Source organism: Pongo pygmaeus, chromosome 16 (genome assembly GCF_028885625.2).
Source record: "Pongo pygmaeus isolate AG05252 chromosome 16, NHGRI_mPonPyg2-v2.0_pri, whole genome shotgun sequence".
Classification (NCBI taxonomy): domain Eukaryota; kingdom Metazoa; phylum Chordata; class Mammalia; order Primates; family Hominidae; genus Pongo; species Pongo pygmaeus.
This window is the reverse complement of record NC_072389.2, coordinates 55,325,504-55,341,703: the sequence shown is the minus strand read 5'-3', so window position 1 is coordinate 55,341,703 and position 16,200 is coordinate 55,325,504. Positions and strand designations below refer to the sequence as shown.

The 16,200-nt window shown below is 37.6% G+C and overlaps 2 protein-coding genes across 13 annotated transcripts in view; one reads left to right on the top strand and one right to left on the bottom strand.

The window, feature by feature from the left end:
* ATP8B4 (ATPase phospholipid transporting 8B4 (putative)) overlaps nucleotides 1-16,200 on the top strand; it is a 337,888-nt gene that overhangs the window by 86,594 nt on the left and 235,094 nt on the right. The gene's annotated exons all lie outside the window — the stretch shown is intronic.
* LOC129013584 (large ribosomal subunit protein uL11-like) lies at nucleotides 15,062-15,641 on the bottom strand. Its single transcript, XM_054449995.2, has one exon. It carries the CDS (start codon nucleotides 15,572-15,574, stop codon nucleotides 15,077-15,079), a length of 498 nt encoding a protein of 165 aa, XP_054305970.1. The 5' UTR covers nucleotides 15,575-15,641; the 3' UTR covers nucleotides 15,062-15,076.

Here is a 16,200-nt window from a genome sequence, read left to right as displayed (position 1 = left end):
TTAGTTTTTGTTTGAATTTGCATTTCATCTACCATAATAATTTATTTTAAATTGGATCATGTTTTAAAAAGTCATCTATTTTCTTAGTTTGATTGAATGAGGCTGTTGAAATGAAGTACCACATGGTGCTGGCCAGCGAGTGACATACATAAGACAGTGCTGGCTTCACAAAAGCCCTCTCATAACTTTGGGGTTCTGTTTCCTAATGAGTTCTCTTCTATGTTTTAATAACTTTTTGGTGTCCAGAGAGAAAAGGCATGGGAAATTATCTTTGGTTCCACTACAGATGAGAGAGAAACACCTAATATATTCCATTTCACTATACTAAAATTCTGTGCAAAAAGATGCTTGAAATTATTGTGGAGACTGAATCTTTGCTGCTTGTTATAAATATTGCAGGGCGTAAGCCTTCCATTCGTAGGTTCATCAGCTTTTATGACTGGGAGCGATAGGGAGGCAGCATTGCAGTCGTTAGTCCTAGGTGTGGTCTAGAATTTATCCTGTATTTAAGTCACTTTGGAATAGAAGTTTTTTTCCTCAGACAGGATACACTATATATTTTTAAATCTCCTCCCATAGTCGTAGTGCAGAGATATAAATAGAAGTACAGATAAGAGATGTCTTCTGCCTTTCAAACCCTTCCCAAGTTTGTGTGCTGCTTTAACTTTATTCACATAGAGCAGTCTGTTTTGTTACTCAGGATGTGGGCTAGGTTAGGATGCTGTCACAAACCACCAGTCACAGAGGACTTCCTAAAGGGAAGCCCCAGGGAGTGTTCCTCTCCACCACCCTTCCCTCACCTCTCTGTGGAATTAGGGGAGAGCGGCTATTCTCTCCACAAAAACTCTTTTTTTCTTTGGTTTCATGACCCTCATGCAGATTCTTCTTGCTTCTCAGGCTACTCTGCCTCTGTCTCCTTCATTGCACCCTGGTGGTGGAATTTCCGCCTGGCTCAGTCTTCTGCACTTTTATCTCTGTTCACTTTGTTCCTCAGAGAACTCCTCCTCTATTTTGGTTTCTGTTCATCACTATGGAGATGCCTTTTAAAACTATGGTGTTTATTGTGAAATCTTTCCTAAACATTATACGTTATTTCCAACTGTTGCTGATTTCGATCTAATAGTTTTATCAATATAGCTTTAGATTGCATAGAATAAGAAAACCTGGGAATTAGAAGAATCTTCGAAGTCAGTTTTTCCAGCTTTATTTCTACTTTGACAGTCTGTTTCTATAGCGCTGATGAATATTTTCCTTGAATATTGCTCTGACAAGTAGCTCAGATATCTAATTTGGGAGATGTCTAATTCTCTTTCTTTTTCTTTTTTTTTTTTTAGAAACAGGGTCTCACTCTGTCACCCAGCCTGGAGTGCAGTGGTGATCATAGCTCACTACAGCCTCAAACTCTTGGGCTCAAATGATCCTCCCACTTCAGCCTCCCAAGTAGCCAGGTCTACAAGTGTACCACCACACCTGGCTAGTTTTAAAATTTTTTGTAAAGACAGGGTCTCACTATACTGTTCAGGTTTGTCTTGAAGGCCTGGCCTGAAGTAATCTTTCAGCCTGGGCCTCCTAAAGTGTTAACGATTACAGGCGTGAGCCACTGCATTCAACCTCATTATCTGTTTTGACAGTAAATTCAACCATATGTTAACAGAATTTCAGATCCTTGTAAAGTTTACTTTCTGTTCTGAATTTTGGAATAACAGAGTATCTATTCTGCCATCTACCTTAAAAATAATCAAATATTTGAAGATCTCTCTCATTTTGCCACATGGTCTCTTTCTTTTGCTAATATTCTCTCTGTCTTTCAGTCTCTGATTTTTTGGGTAGACACCTGCAAGTTTCCTCTAATATATGACATGGTTCCTAGTTTTTAGACTCTCAGTATCTTACCTATAATATGAGCTTCACCAGGGAAGGGCTGCTGTCTGTCTCATTTTTGACCCTGCAACATGTAGTATGGTGTGTGTCACTTTGTTCTAGAACCTGGACATCTATTGAGTAGATGTTTGAATGAACACATGATGGTCACAAAACGTTTTGATGCTCTTGGCTTCTCCAGTGGCTTCTATATTGCTTACAACTGGATTCGGTTGAACCCAGTTTTCAAGATGTAGTCTAACTTAACTTGGAATGGAGTGGTACCAGATTCTGCTGATCTGGAATTTGGTTTCCATTAAGATTGTATTAGAAGCTTTTGGAAATTTGTACTTATGGCTCACTGAGCTCGCGGTGAAGGCTGAAAAACCGTGAAAGGGTCTTGAGTCAGGTGTTATGTTTCTGTATTTATTAAGTTGATGTAGAGTCGTTGAATCAGTCAGGATTCTCTAGTAAAACAGAATGTATATGTGTGTATATATATATATACACACACATATATACAAATATATATGTATATATAATAATATATATAATAATATAAAAATATATATACACATATGTGTATATATGTGTATATATATGTGTATATTTGTATATATGTGTATATACACATATATTTGTATATAGGTGTATATATACATATATGTATGTGTCCAAATATATACATATATGGATATATGTATGCATTTATATATATTCATATATATTATATATAAATACTGTATGGATTTGCCTCATATGATTATTGATGCTGAAAAATCCTGATTTGCAGTTGGCAAGCTGGAGACCCAGGAGAGCCAGTGGCATGATTTCAGTCCAAATGCCAGCAGGCTTGAGACCCAGGAAGAGCCAGTGTTTTAGTTTGAGTCTGAAGGCAAGAAAAAACTGATGTCCCAGCTCAAAGGCAAGAGGAGTTCCTTCTGCTCAGCCTTTTTGTTCTATTCAGGCCTTGAGCTGATTGGATGAATCCCACACACATTAGGGACGGTGATCTGCTTTACGCTGCCTACTGATTAAAATGTTGATCTCATCCAGAAAGACCCTCACAGACACACCAGAACTGTGCTTGACCAAATATCTGAGCACCCTGTAGCCCAGGCAAGTTGACACACAAAATTCACCCTCACAGACATACTTTAGTTTATCAAGATATTTTTGAATTTGTGTATTTCTCCTTTTGGTTTGTCAGGTTTTTCTTTATATATTTTGAGGCTACATTATTGGATGCATACAAATTTAGAGTTGTTGTATAGTCCTGGAAGATCAATCTTTTGTTACTATGGGATGACTCTATTTATCTCTAGCAGTGCTTATTGTATTAAGTTTAATTTATCTGATATGAGTATAATAATACCAGATATCCTATGGTTAATGTTGCATGTTATATATTTTCACATTTTTTTTTACTTTAAACTCTTTATTATTTTTATATCTAAGATGCTGCATATAGAGGTTTAAAAAATTCAGTTTGATAAACTTTGGCTTTTAAGGAGAATATTTAGTTTACTTACAGCTAATATAGTGATTGCTATGTTTGTATCAGTAGTAAAATAAATTCATTATCTTAATTTGTTGTTATTCGTTTTCTTTTTATTGCCTTCTTTTGCGTTCATCAAATATTTTTATTATTCTAGTTCCAACCACCTGTTAGCTTGGTAGTCATCATTCCTTTAAACTTCTTTTTGTGGTTACTCTGATTACAACATTTCTGTATAGTTGAATGAGTACTTTTACTATATCATGAATTTGTCAGCAATATCATTAATTTAGAATATTTTAACTCCTTTAATCAAGTTTTTATGCTATCATTACCATGTATTTAATTCTTGGTACATTTTAAAACCAGCAGTGCAACAGTAATAAATAACATGTATTGTCAGTACAGTAATTATTTGTGCAGATTTACCCATAATCATTGTTATTTTTTATTTTTCTGCATTCTATCTAGAATAGTTTTTCTTCTTTCTTAAGACTTCCTTTTTTTTTTTTTTTTAAATGTGGGAATGCTGGTAATGAATTCTATCACTTTTTGTCAGTTAGAAAAAATATTTCTTTTGGATTTACATTTGAATGTGAATATTTCCACTGGGTGGAGAATTCTGTGTTGATACTCTTTTCTTCTGGCACTTTAAAGATATCATTCCATTGCATTCAGGCCTCCACTGACTTTTTTGAAAAGTAAGGTGACAATCTTATTATTACTTTTTTGAAGATGACATATCTTTTTCCTCTGGCTGCTTCAAAAACTTTGTCTTTGAGCAGTATTACTATTATGTGTCTAGATACAGTTTCTTTTTTTATCCAGCTTGGGATTCTTAGAAATTCTTCATTTTGTAGTTTGATGTCTTTTGAAAGTTTTGGAAAATTCCCAGTCAGAATATCCTCAGATCATGTTTCTATCCCCTATTCTCTTTGTTCTCCTCAATGAGAATCCAATTACACATATGATAAACCTTTAACCATGTATCTTATCTTTTTATGCTCTTTTCTGAAATTTTAAACTTTTCGTCTCTCCATATGCAGTTTTCATATTTTCTACTGACCAGTTTCCAGCTATTACCCTATGTTGCTGTTTCTAATTTTCTGTTCATATGTTGAATTCTGAATTTACTATATTTTCAAATTCTAGAGTTTTCATTTGTTTCTTTTACATTTTTTTCAGTTCTTTAGTGAAATTCTCTATCTTGTTATTTTTTTAATGTACATGTTAATCAGTTAAAGTCCAAATCTAATAGTTCTAATATCTGGATCATCTGTTTTTATTTTCTATTTATTCTTTTTGTTTTCAATAATTTGATATTATCTTCTGCCATAACCACTAATTTGTTATTGTCCTGCACAGGACATGATCTCATTCCTTTTTATGGCTGCATAGTATTCCGTGATGTATATGTACCACATTTTCTTTATCCAGTCTATCATTGATGGGCATTTGGGTTGATTCTATGTCTTTGCCATTGTGAATAGTGCTGCAATGAACATACATGTGCATGTATCTTTGTAATAGAATGATTTATATTCCTTTGGGTATATACCTAGTAATGGGATTGCTGGGGCAAATGGTATTTCTGCCCTTAGGTCTTTGAGGAATCACCATATTGACTCCCACAATGGTTGAAGTAATTTATATTCCCACCAACAGTGTAAAAACATTCCTGTTTCTTGAGACTGTGCCCTTGCACTCCAGCCTGGGAGACAGAGTGAGACTGTCTCAAAAGAAAGAAAGAAAGAAAAAAAAAGTTCCTGTTTCTCCACAGCCTCACTAGCATCTGTGGTTTCTTGACTTTTTAATAGTTGCCATTCTGACTGGTGTGAGGTAGTATCTCACTGTGGTTTTTATTTGCATTTCTCTAATAATCAGTGATGTTGAGCCTTTTTTCATGTTTGTTGCCCACATAAATGTCTTCTTTTGAGAAGTTCATGTCCTTTGCTCCCTTTTCAGTGGGGTTGTTTGCTTTTTTCTTGTAAATTTGTTTAAGTTCCTTATAGATTCTGGATATTAGATCTTTGTCAGGTGGATAGATTGCAAAAATTTTTTCCCATTCTGTAGGCTGTCTGTTCACTCTGATGATAGTTTATTTTGCTGTGCAGAAGCTCTTTAGTTTAATTAGATCCCATTTGTCAACTTTTACTTTTGTTGCAATTGCTTTTGACATTTTTGTCATGAAATCTTTGCCCATGCCTATGTCTTGAATGGTACTGCCTAGATTTTCTTTTAGGGTTTTTATAGTTTTGGGTTTTACATTTGAGTCTTTTAATCCATCTTGAGTTAATTTTCGTATAAGGCATAAGGAAGGGGTCCAGTTTCAATCTTCTGCATATGGCTAGCCAATTCTCCTAGCACCCTTTATTAAATAGGGAATCCTTTCCCCATTGCTTGTTTTTGTCAGGTAACCAAAACAGCCTGGTACTGGTATGAAAACAGACACATAGACCAATGGAACAGAATAGAGAACTCAGAAATAAGACTGCACATCTACAACCATCTGATCTTTGAGAAACCATTCACTTATTGATTTATCTATCCATTCATCTATCTAGCCATCCAACCATCTATCCATCATTCTATCCATTTCAGAAATATATACTGAACATTGACTATGTGCTAGACACTGTTCCAAAGGTTGCAGGTACAGCTGTGAACAAAACAGGTTTAAAGAAAAAGCCCTCAACCTGCATGGAGCTCACATTCTGGTCGGGGGGCACGGCAGAAAGACAATCAACAAAATAAATGAATAAATAATCTTCTACATTGGGTGGAGTGTACTGCAGTTTCAAAAAGGATAACCATGGAAGGCTGAATTAAGAAGACATACTTGATTGCAAATTTGAAAGAAGTGAGGCAGCAGCCCTGTAGATATTTGAGCGATAAGCATGCCAGGCAGAGGGAACAGTAAGTGCAAAGGCTCTGAGATGAGAATGGACCTGGTGTGGTCAAGGAACAAGAGGCCACTGAGGCTGGAGTTGAATGAAGATGGGGGACAGTGGTTGTCAGGGCTGGATCGAGGTTTTTTTTTTTTTTTTTAAGAGGGAGTCTCGCTCTGTCACCCAGGCTGGAGTGCAGGGACGCAATCTCGGCTCATTGCAACTTCCGCCTCCTGGGTTCAAGCAATTCTTCCCAAGTAGCTGGGACTGACTACAGACGCCAGCCACCATGTCCAGCTAATTGTATTTTTAGTAGAGATGTGGTTTCACCATGTTGGTCAGGCTGGTCTCGAGCTCCTGCTCAGGTGATCCACCTGCCTTGGCCTCCTAAAGTGCTGGGATTACAGGTGTGAGCCACCGCGCCCAGCCTGGATCTAGGTTTTTTGAGGCCTTAAGCTAATATAAATACAAAATACAAAATCAGGTATAATAAAAAATATTTATTTAGAGTGAGAAAATCGCTATAAATTATAATTTTGAAAATTTGAAAAATACCCCAAACATCCCAAAATTCAGAAAAACAACACAATGTCTTCATTTTGCTGAATATGCCTTTATAATGTTTTCTTTATTTATTTTTGGTTTTTTATTTTTGATTGCCTCTCATATAACAATTATTTTGTTGCAAAATTTTCTGAAGAGAGACTTAGATAATTCAGTTTTTCCTTTGGTATAGTTAATTAACATTAATTTAAAAATTATGGTAGTTTAGAAAAAATTTTCACCTTTGTGACTTCACAATGTCACATAAACATTTAGAATGGTCAACCTTGAAAAACTTCCACCAAGTTTCTTTCATATATGAACTGTTACAGATATACTTACCATAAGTAGTGCTGCTATAAGTAGGTTTATGCTCTATAAGCACAGGAATTCTAATGCATTTTATTCTTTGAAATCCCTATGAAAAAAGAAAAATATGTTTATTATACTTACTAAGTATAATAAGCATATCATGTCATACATGTATTCGTCAACTCCTAGTCAAAACAGAATTTATTGCCTCTCAAGAATATGAGGAGTGTATATATATAATATATCAAATATGTATGATATATATTTATTATATATAATGAATATATGATATATATTTATTTTATATAATATATATCATACATTCATTATATATAATAAATATATATCATATATCATATAAATATATATTTATATATCATATATATAGTAAAATAATATATGATATGTTTATTATATATAATAATCTATATCATATATAATATATATAAAATAAAATGAAATACGTAATAAAATGTTTTACATATAGATACATACATATACATATACATATACATATACATATACATATACATATACATATACATTTACTTGATACTCCTCATACTCCTGATGGGAGATATATTCTGTTTTGACTAGGAGTTGTTGAATACTAAATCTTACACATATAATTTTACACATCTGATGATTGGGAGAATTCTGCACAGGCTAACTTCTAGCTCTATATTTCAAACCTCCAGTCTCTTCCACAATCCACACACTTCTAGTGCCAGGTGCTGTAGGATGTGATCATGTTGCCATGTGACCTTGGGCCCTAGATTCTTATGTTACCGCACTGTGTGGATCTGCATTCCTGACCACCAATAACTGAACTCTTTGTAGAAGTAACTGTGAATCACATAAATAGACTCCAGGAAACAAACTCGTGTAGTTGCACCCGATTGCCCCTTATCTGACTCCCAGCAGCGCCATCTGATATGAGGCAAAGTGTGATGGAAGGAACGTTAAAGTGGAGGAGATGATGGTCTTAGCCCCCTGTGGCTAAAAGCCCCCTGTGGCTTTTATAAACTGAAAAAGAAGGACTACGCAAACACATTTCTAGTGCTACTCCTTGGGATGAACTGTGCAAGTGAGGTGAGCTGAAGCTTGTTTAGCTTCATGGTAAGTTGGCCTCTGGTGGTGATGTGAGGCCAGGGAGGTAATGGGGTAGATGTGTAAAGATTAGGCAGGTCCCTGAAGGCCTTGGTAACAACTGGCTTCTGTGTCTTCAGATGAAGAGCTAGTGGATGGCCTTGAGTAGGAGAGAGAGATAAGACTTGTGGTAGGCAAAATAATACTCCTTGCCCCAATGACGTCCCAGAACCTGTGAATACATTACCTTACAAGGCAAAAGGAACTTTGTGGATGTGCTTAAGTGAAGGGATCTTGAGGGTGGTGAGAATATCCTGAATGATGGAGGTAGGCCCGGTGTAACTGCAGGGATCCTTATCAGAGGGAGGCAGGAGGGTCAAGGTCAGAGAATGAGATGTGACAACGAAAACAGAGGTTGGACTGCTGTGGGCCATGAGCCAAAGGATGTGGGCAGCTTTTAGAAGCTGGAAAGTCAAGAAACAGATTCTTCCCTAGGGTCTCTAGAAGGAACTCAGCCCTGCTGACACCTTAATTTTAGCCCTGTAAGACCTTTTTCAGACTGCTGACTTTCAGAACTGTAAGATAATGTTTATGTTGTCTTATGCCACTAAATTCATGGTAATTTGTTAGAGCAGCAGTGGAAAACTGATAGAATTCTGAAAGGAGCATTCTGGCTGCTCGTTGAGAATAGATGGTAGGGCGAAGGGGCAGAAGCATTGAGACCAGAGGGGGGAGGCTGTTGCAGTAGCCTGGGCAGCGGGGATGGTGGCTTGGACCAGGGTGTGGGCAGAGGAGGCCTGAGAAGTGGCCGATTCTGAGTATTTACCACCTTTCTTTTCTGCCTCAAATCCTGGCCCCCTTGTATCTCTTTTTAAAGCCTTATTACCTGAATGTGTCATGAATAGGTAAATAAAGTGAGGCTCCTATTTTTCTGTTGGTCTTTTCACACTTGGACTGATATTAGAAGGAACAGCTGAGATGAGACTGTGGTGATGTTCTGTTTTAGTGTCCATATTTTTTACCCCATCTTAGATGGCAGACCGCCTCCACCAAATTCCTTTTCATTACATCACTGTGGTGTAGTTTGGGTCAGGTGCCTGGCAAAATAACCCTGCACACTCCATGGTTTGTATATGGCTACGTAAGCTCCCTTCAGAGCTGCCTGGGACAGGCAGGGATGCTTTTTGGCCACCCGTCTGGATGTGATGTTCCTTTTCTCCAGTTGCTGTGGGCTCTCTGGCCTCTCTTCTGCGTCCTTGCTGTGCACATATCTGTGGGCATGAAAACACTTTGAAGGCAATCATTGTCTTGTTTGTCTTTGTTTTGTCTTTGCTGACTAGCTATTCTAGCTAGACGAGCAGCTCTATTAGCCTTGCTCAAATGAGCTCAATAAATATTTTTGGGATAAATCACTTTCCCTTGGCTCTAGTAAATTTTATTTGCCATATGGATTCAGGGAGCTGAGATGCAGAAACCAATATGTATTAAAGAAACTCAGTTTATAGCCTCATGCATCTTAAGGTGACAAACACGAATTGAAAGCTTCCTGTGCAACCCCTGAGGTATCAAGCAGAGAAGTGCTCTCTTCAGAGCTCTTTCTTGCCTGTCTTTCTTTTATGTCTGGAGTTATTTCCTCTTATTTTATGACAGGAGGCTTTCTTGGCCAACCCTCAGATGGCCAGCCTGTGTTTCACAGAGGAAAATTAAATGCCCTCCAGCTTCTAGGCTCTTATAATCTTTGGGGCAGATGCTGATTTTCTTTTTCTCTTTGAGTAGAGATGATACAGAAAGAAAGAAATGACTGTTTCTCATCTTTAGAGAAAGCATTCTGTATGGTCTGGTCCATAAAAATGCATTTTTTTGCTATAGATAATCAAATTGTAAAAGAATGTAGATAGAAAAGAACAGATTAGAACAAGCACATATAAGAAAAGTTTCAAAGAAAGCAGTCAGTTTTGAACAGGAGTATTCTTAGCGAACTGCCCAAAGTCTCCAAGGAGAGAGGAAACACGCCCTACAGGAAGGCCTTCCCAGTGCAGCAGAGACCGACCCTGGAGATGATGAAGCATGGGAAGTGACTGGGCCGCGAGGTTGTTTGGGATGGGGTGTGTGATTTGATGTACATCTGGACTATTGCATTTGATGAGAGGGCTCTTCCCTGTCTCTTTGACCTTTGGACCAAGGCACACACCAATTTGCAGTTTCCCAGTCATCTATGCAGTGTACCACCACCATCTCCTTATATCGAGAATCTCCTCCGAGCTTCTTTTATAAGGGAGGCAGTTCCGTGTTTGCATTCTGACTCTACTGCATAATCTTGCTAGGACTCTGTTTCTTCCCCTGTAAAGTAGGGCTGATAACAGCATGTACCTAATGGGATTGTTCTGAGGATTAATAAAATAATGTGTGTGAAACACTTCATGTAGTATCTAGCTTGTAATAAGTGCTCAATTAATGTTAGCTATTACTATTATTATCATAAGTCTTAAATCTCTAGTCATGAATCTTATAGAAAGCTACATGCTGAGGGTTTATATGGAGATTTTATTAATTTTATGTGTAATTTGTATAATCCAGTTCGTGTATCCTAGAAGAGGAATGAATAATGAATTGGTAAAAATTTTACATTTCTTTGTGAAGCTATAGTGAGCCCTGGAAGGAATAAAGCTCTCACATCAAATTTTCCAGCTATCTGGACCTGATGAGCAAATTGGCTCAGCCAAGAGAAAAACAAACCCAAGGCCCTTTAGTATTTGTTTGAATCCCCTAACATTGTTTCCAAGCTCTCTTGTGAGGAAAGCATAAAAAAATTGTGGGAAGAGTTTTTTTTCCCTTCTATTCTCTTTGGTTTTCTGCTTAAATGTCAATAAGTCCCAGAAGCTGCAGGTCACCACTGGGTTTCAATAGGAAACCCCAACTCGGGACACATTTTTCAGTTGTATCAGAATGTGTTCTTGGATCCAACTCAGGAAATCTTGGAGGCTGAGGGACTCTTTTTTCTTTAAACCTCTCCCCACTCATTGTTCTTTCTTCATGTCTTTAATGAATTGCTTTGGCTTCCAACTACATGGACCAGATTATGAAGAATGAAAGAAAATTAGGAAAGGAAGAAGCTTAAGTTATTGATTTAGCTTGAGGAAATTTTTCAGAGATTTCTGACCCAACCCCAAAAAACCCACAATCACCCTAAACCCCAAATGACACTTCATGTTTGGAGACATTCTTCAGCTTTTGGATCGGTACCAGTCTTGCTCAGGAAATATCAGTCTATATCACTGAGTTTTATTTAGGGACCCCGAATGCTCCATGGTGCTTCATCATTTCATGATTTTGAGGGTCTACAGCCAAGTGCCTGAGGCTGTTTTCTAAACCACATTTGGTGAAGGACAAAATGCTCTGGAGTTAATTAAAGAAAGACTGTTGTATTTGTTAATTAGGGATTCATATTTGCTGTGATCGCTCGTGGGTCTAGTGGAAACTTGCTAACTCTTCCCTTTACTCTTGCTCTTATTAGCAGAGCTCATGCATTCACTACCTAATCTTAAATACTAAGGTGTTACAAATTGTTCACAAACTGATTTTTAGGAAAAGGTTGTAAATGGCCTGTTTTCTTTTGCCTACTGGAAGTGGAAGTTGGATAATGTATAATTTATTATATTATGATGGAGAAGAGGACAGATTAGGAGTTGGGTGTTGCCTTTGAGGTCCTGGAGTAGAATCAACGGGCATTTGCCAATTTCCATTGAAAATATTAAAAAAATTACTTCAAGATCTTCTTGGGAAATAACCATATTAGCAACTTTAAGACTGACTATTCAAGCTTGAGTGATTTCCTTTTTTGCCCATTTACTAATTTTCAGTTTTTTTAAAAAAGGATTTTTCTGGTATTTTTCTGTTTACAGTGTATTTTCCATATATTTCCTTATTAAATTATTATAATACACAGTGGCATTATTTTACTGACAAACCGTAAGTAAGGAGAGGTATGAGTTAAAATGTGCTTGTATAGGTACTTGCAGAAGGATCATTGCCTCTTGTTGCCTCAAGGTCCAAGTGTCTTTTTCTTTTATGAGGACTCTTTTTTTTTTTTTTCTTGAGACGGAGTCTCGCTCTGTACCCCAAGCTGGAGTGCAGTGGTGCGATCTCGGCTCACTGCAAGCTCCACCTCCCGGGTTCACGCCATTCTCCTGCCTCAGCCTCCATAGTAGCTGGGACTACAGGTGCCCGCCACCACGCCTGGCTAATTTTTTGTGTTTTTTGTAGAGATGGAGTTTCACCATGTTAGCCAGGATGGTCTCGATCTCCTGACATTGTGATCTGCCCGCCTCGGCCTTCCAAAGTGCTGGGATTACAGGCGTGAGCCACCATGCCCGGCCTATGAGGAGTCTTTCATTAAACTCTCATTTTTATGGGTCCTAAAAATCTTCCTAACAGGGGAACAACACGTTAATTGAACTTAAAAATTTCTAGCAGGGCGCCAGACATGGTGGTTCATGCCTGTAATTCAAGCACTTTGGGAGGCCAAGGTGGGAGGATTGTTTGAGGCCAGGAGTTCGAGACCAGCCTGAGCAACATAGTGAGACCTTGTCTCTACTTATTAAAAAAAAAATTCTAGCAAGACAGTAGTATGTCCCTCTCATCTTTTAAACTTGTTTCTTAGTGATCTGATTACACTTTTGGATGTTCTGTTTGTATCTCCCTCTTCCAAATGGAAAGACAAGCATAAGTGGATATAGTTTTGTTTTTAATCATAAACCAGGAGCGACTTTAACAAACCATCAGCCCTATGAGATAATTCTTTTTTTGCAGGGAAATAGGGAGCTATAGATTAATTATTCTGAAACTGGGTTATTCTTTTTGATAAATGTTCCCTAATATTTAACTGATTTATAGATGTTTACTTCCTAAAATAAATGAGGTATCCTCATTTAATTATCTTGGAGAATATAACTGAAAGTACATGGCTCAAAGATAAGCATCCAATGAGTGCTTCATTGCTATCCTATTTGGTTGAGGAAGGCATCAAATTATATTGGATTTTATGATTTTGGGGAATTTAAGGTTATTTTCATCATCCTGTATGGAGTGGCACTTTGAAGGCTTACTTATCTATTTTTCTATATTCTGGAGCAGATTCAAAACAAATGTCTAAGAGATTTCTGCCTCTGCTGATGGCTGTTATCTTGGATCACTAGAATGACAAAGGATGGCTTCCTTCCTATCCAGGCATATGTTTCTGTTAGGCTCCTCAGGTGTCAAAAAATGATGCAAATGCTATTACCAACTTGATCTTCTTTTGGGTCTTGTACTCAGCCAGCAATACAGTGTAGCAGCATTCCAGGTATGTTCCAGGAAGTTCAGTCTCAAGTTCATGGTCACATAGTATTTATTACAGTGAAGTTGATAGAAATAAGAATGATTACTCAGCGAACACATAGCTTATGCATTCATTCAAATATCCCAAAATATATTCCTGGATTTAATCAGATCAACAGAGTACAGAGACCCCATCATAGACCCCTCTAAATTGTGTCATGAGATGATATCCTTAGGGTTGTTACAAAACATAGCTCCAAAAACCTTATTTTATGTTCTTTATATCAAACAATGACTTCCTTATGAGGATTTCTTAGGTAAATTAATGCTTGAGGCAAGAATTACTAATAATTGTACTTTTCCTGAGAAATTGATTTATTATTACCTACCAGAACTACTACTAATTGTACTTTTACTGATAAATTGACTTTATTACCTCACAGACTTTGTAAAATAAAGGGCAATAGACAGGCATTCCTTTATTCTGTGGCATTTGTGGCACACCTGGATCAGGTGTGTGGGTCATTGGATTAGCCATTTTTATTATCATTCTTGACTCTGGTTGATTATCATTCTTCCTTCTGTATCTTCTTCCACCCTACTGTACTTTAAACATTTAAACAAGTATTTTTCCTGTTGTACATTCTTTTTTGTAAAATTTTTTATTTTAATTTTTGTGAGTACATAGTAGGTATATCTATTTATGGGTTATACATTAGATATTTTGGTACAGACATGGAGTATATAATAATCACGTCATGTAAAATGGGGTATCCATCCCCTCAAGCATTTTCCTTTGTATTAGAAACAATCCAATTATACTTTTAGTTATTTTAAGTGTACAATTAAATTATTATTGACTATAGTCACCCTGGTTTGCTGTCAAATAGTAGGTCTTACTGTTGTACATTCTTGAGTAGCTGTTTTGCAGATGGTCGTTGTCTGTAAACACTTTTGCAGAGATGTCTTTATTTCCCCTTCACACTTGATTATTTGACTGGGTATGGAATTCTAAGTTTCAAAATATTTTTCTTTAAAACTGAAAATAATCACTCCAATGTCTTCTAGCATCCTTATTGCTGATGAGAAATGTCATATTGGTCTGATTCTTATGTTTCAGGCTGACCATTTTTTTTTCTTTTGGAAGTTTTTGGGATTATCTCCTTGTCCTTGGAGCTCAAAATTTTATGAAGGTTTGTGGGTTCATTTTCATTCATCCTGATTGGTACTTGGTGGCCCTTTTACTTTGAAGAGTTACATCTTACTCTGGAGCAGGGCAGTTTTCTTCTATTTACTTAATTGTTTTCACCTATCCATTGTCTATGTTCCCTTATCCTAAGTTTTTTTTTTCACATTTTCCTCCTGTTTGTCATTTTGATATATATTTTGTGAGATTTATCCCATCTGTTCTTCCATCTTGTCCATTCTACTCTCCAGTGTGTTCAGTAAATATTTTTAATTTCTAGGGACTTTTTCTTGTTCTCTGTTTTCTTTGTTTATATTAGCTTGTTCTTTTTTTTTTTTTTTCCAGTTGTCAAATGATCCTTTATTGAAATATTTTCCTTTGTGCTTAACTAGCTGGGCATTCCACAGCACCACTATTGATGTCATCTATGATGTCATGAGGGTGGCAGCCATCAACATTACAGCCCACAGACTGGGCAGTCCCCAGGATCTCTTTAATGGTTCCAGAGAGTTCTCTGGCTAAGGATCGGTGCCGCATCTGTCGAGCAATGTTGACGATCTCATCAAAAGTGATATTCCCACTGTGTTTAATGTTTTTCTGTTTCTTTCTGTCTCTTGGTGGTTCCTTGAGGGCTTTGATGATCAGGGCAGAGGCAGAAGGCACCACCTCAATCTGGGCCTGTCTGTTCTGAATGGTCAGTTTCACTGTAATCCTCAGGCCCTTCCAGTCACCTGTTGCCTTGGCAATGTCATCACCAGCCTTTTTTGGAGACAGACCCAGGGGGCCGATCTTGGGGGCCGGGGCAGAAGTGGCACCGACTTCACCTCCGGTGCACCTCAGGTATACGACTTTGATCTCGTTGGGGTCGAACTTCGGCGGCATGGTGGAGGCGGCTGGTGTGGGATGAACCGGGATTCGGGACGACCGAAGAAAGTTGCACCTTGGCCTCCTCCGAGCTGAAAGCCGAGAGCTATTAGTTTGTTCTTGTTTCATGGATGCCATGTCTTCTTAAATATCTTTGAGGTGCTGGGTACGGTGGCTCATGCTTGCAGTCCCAGCTATTCAGGAGGTTGTGGTGAGAGGACTGTTTGAACCCAGGAGTTAGAGACTGCAGTGAACTACAATTGTGCCACTGAATACCAGTCTGGGTGACAGAGTGGTATGCAGTGGCACAATCTCAAAAAAAAAAAAAGCATCTCTAAAAAACCTATATATCTATGCATATATATTCAAGGCACTAATTAGAATTAAAAAGAGAAGCCAATCCCCTTTTTCTACCTGTATTCAGCATTATCTCTTCTTGTTGGATCCCTCTTTTTTGTGCTCTTGGTTTTTCTCAGCTATTACTGGTTTGTATTTATAAATAAAGGACTAGATAGATTAGTGCCATCACAAGGGTCTTTTTCTCTGCCAGGCCTCTCCTTTGAACAGGAGTGAGCAGCCTGCTGACAGAGGCTTTTCTGTGGGTTAGTCAGGCAGTCTGGCAAATCCCACAATGGCCCCAGTCA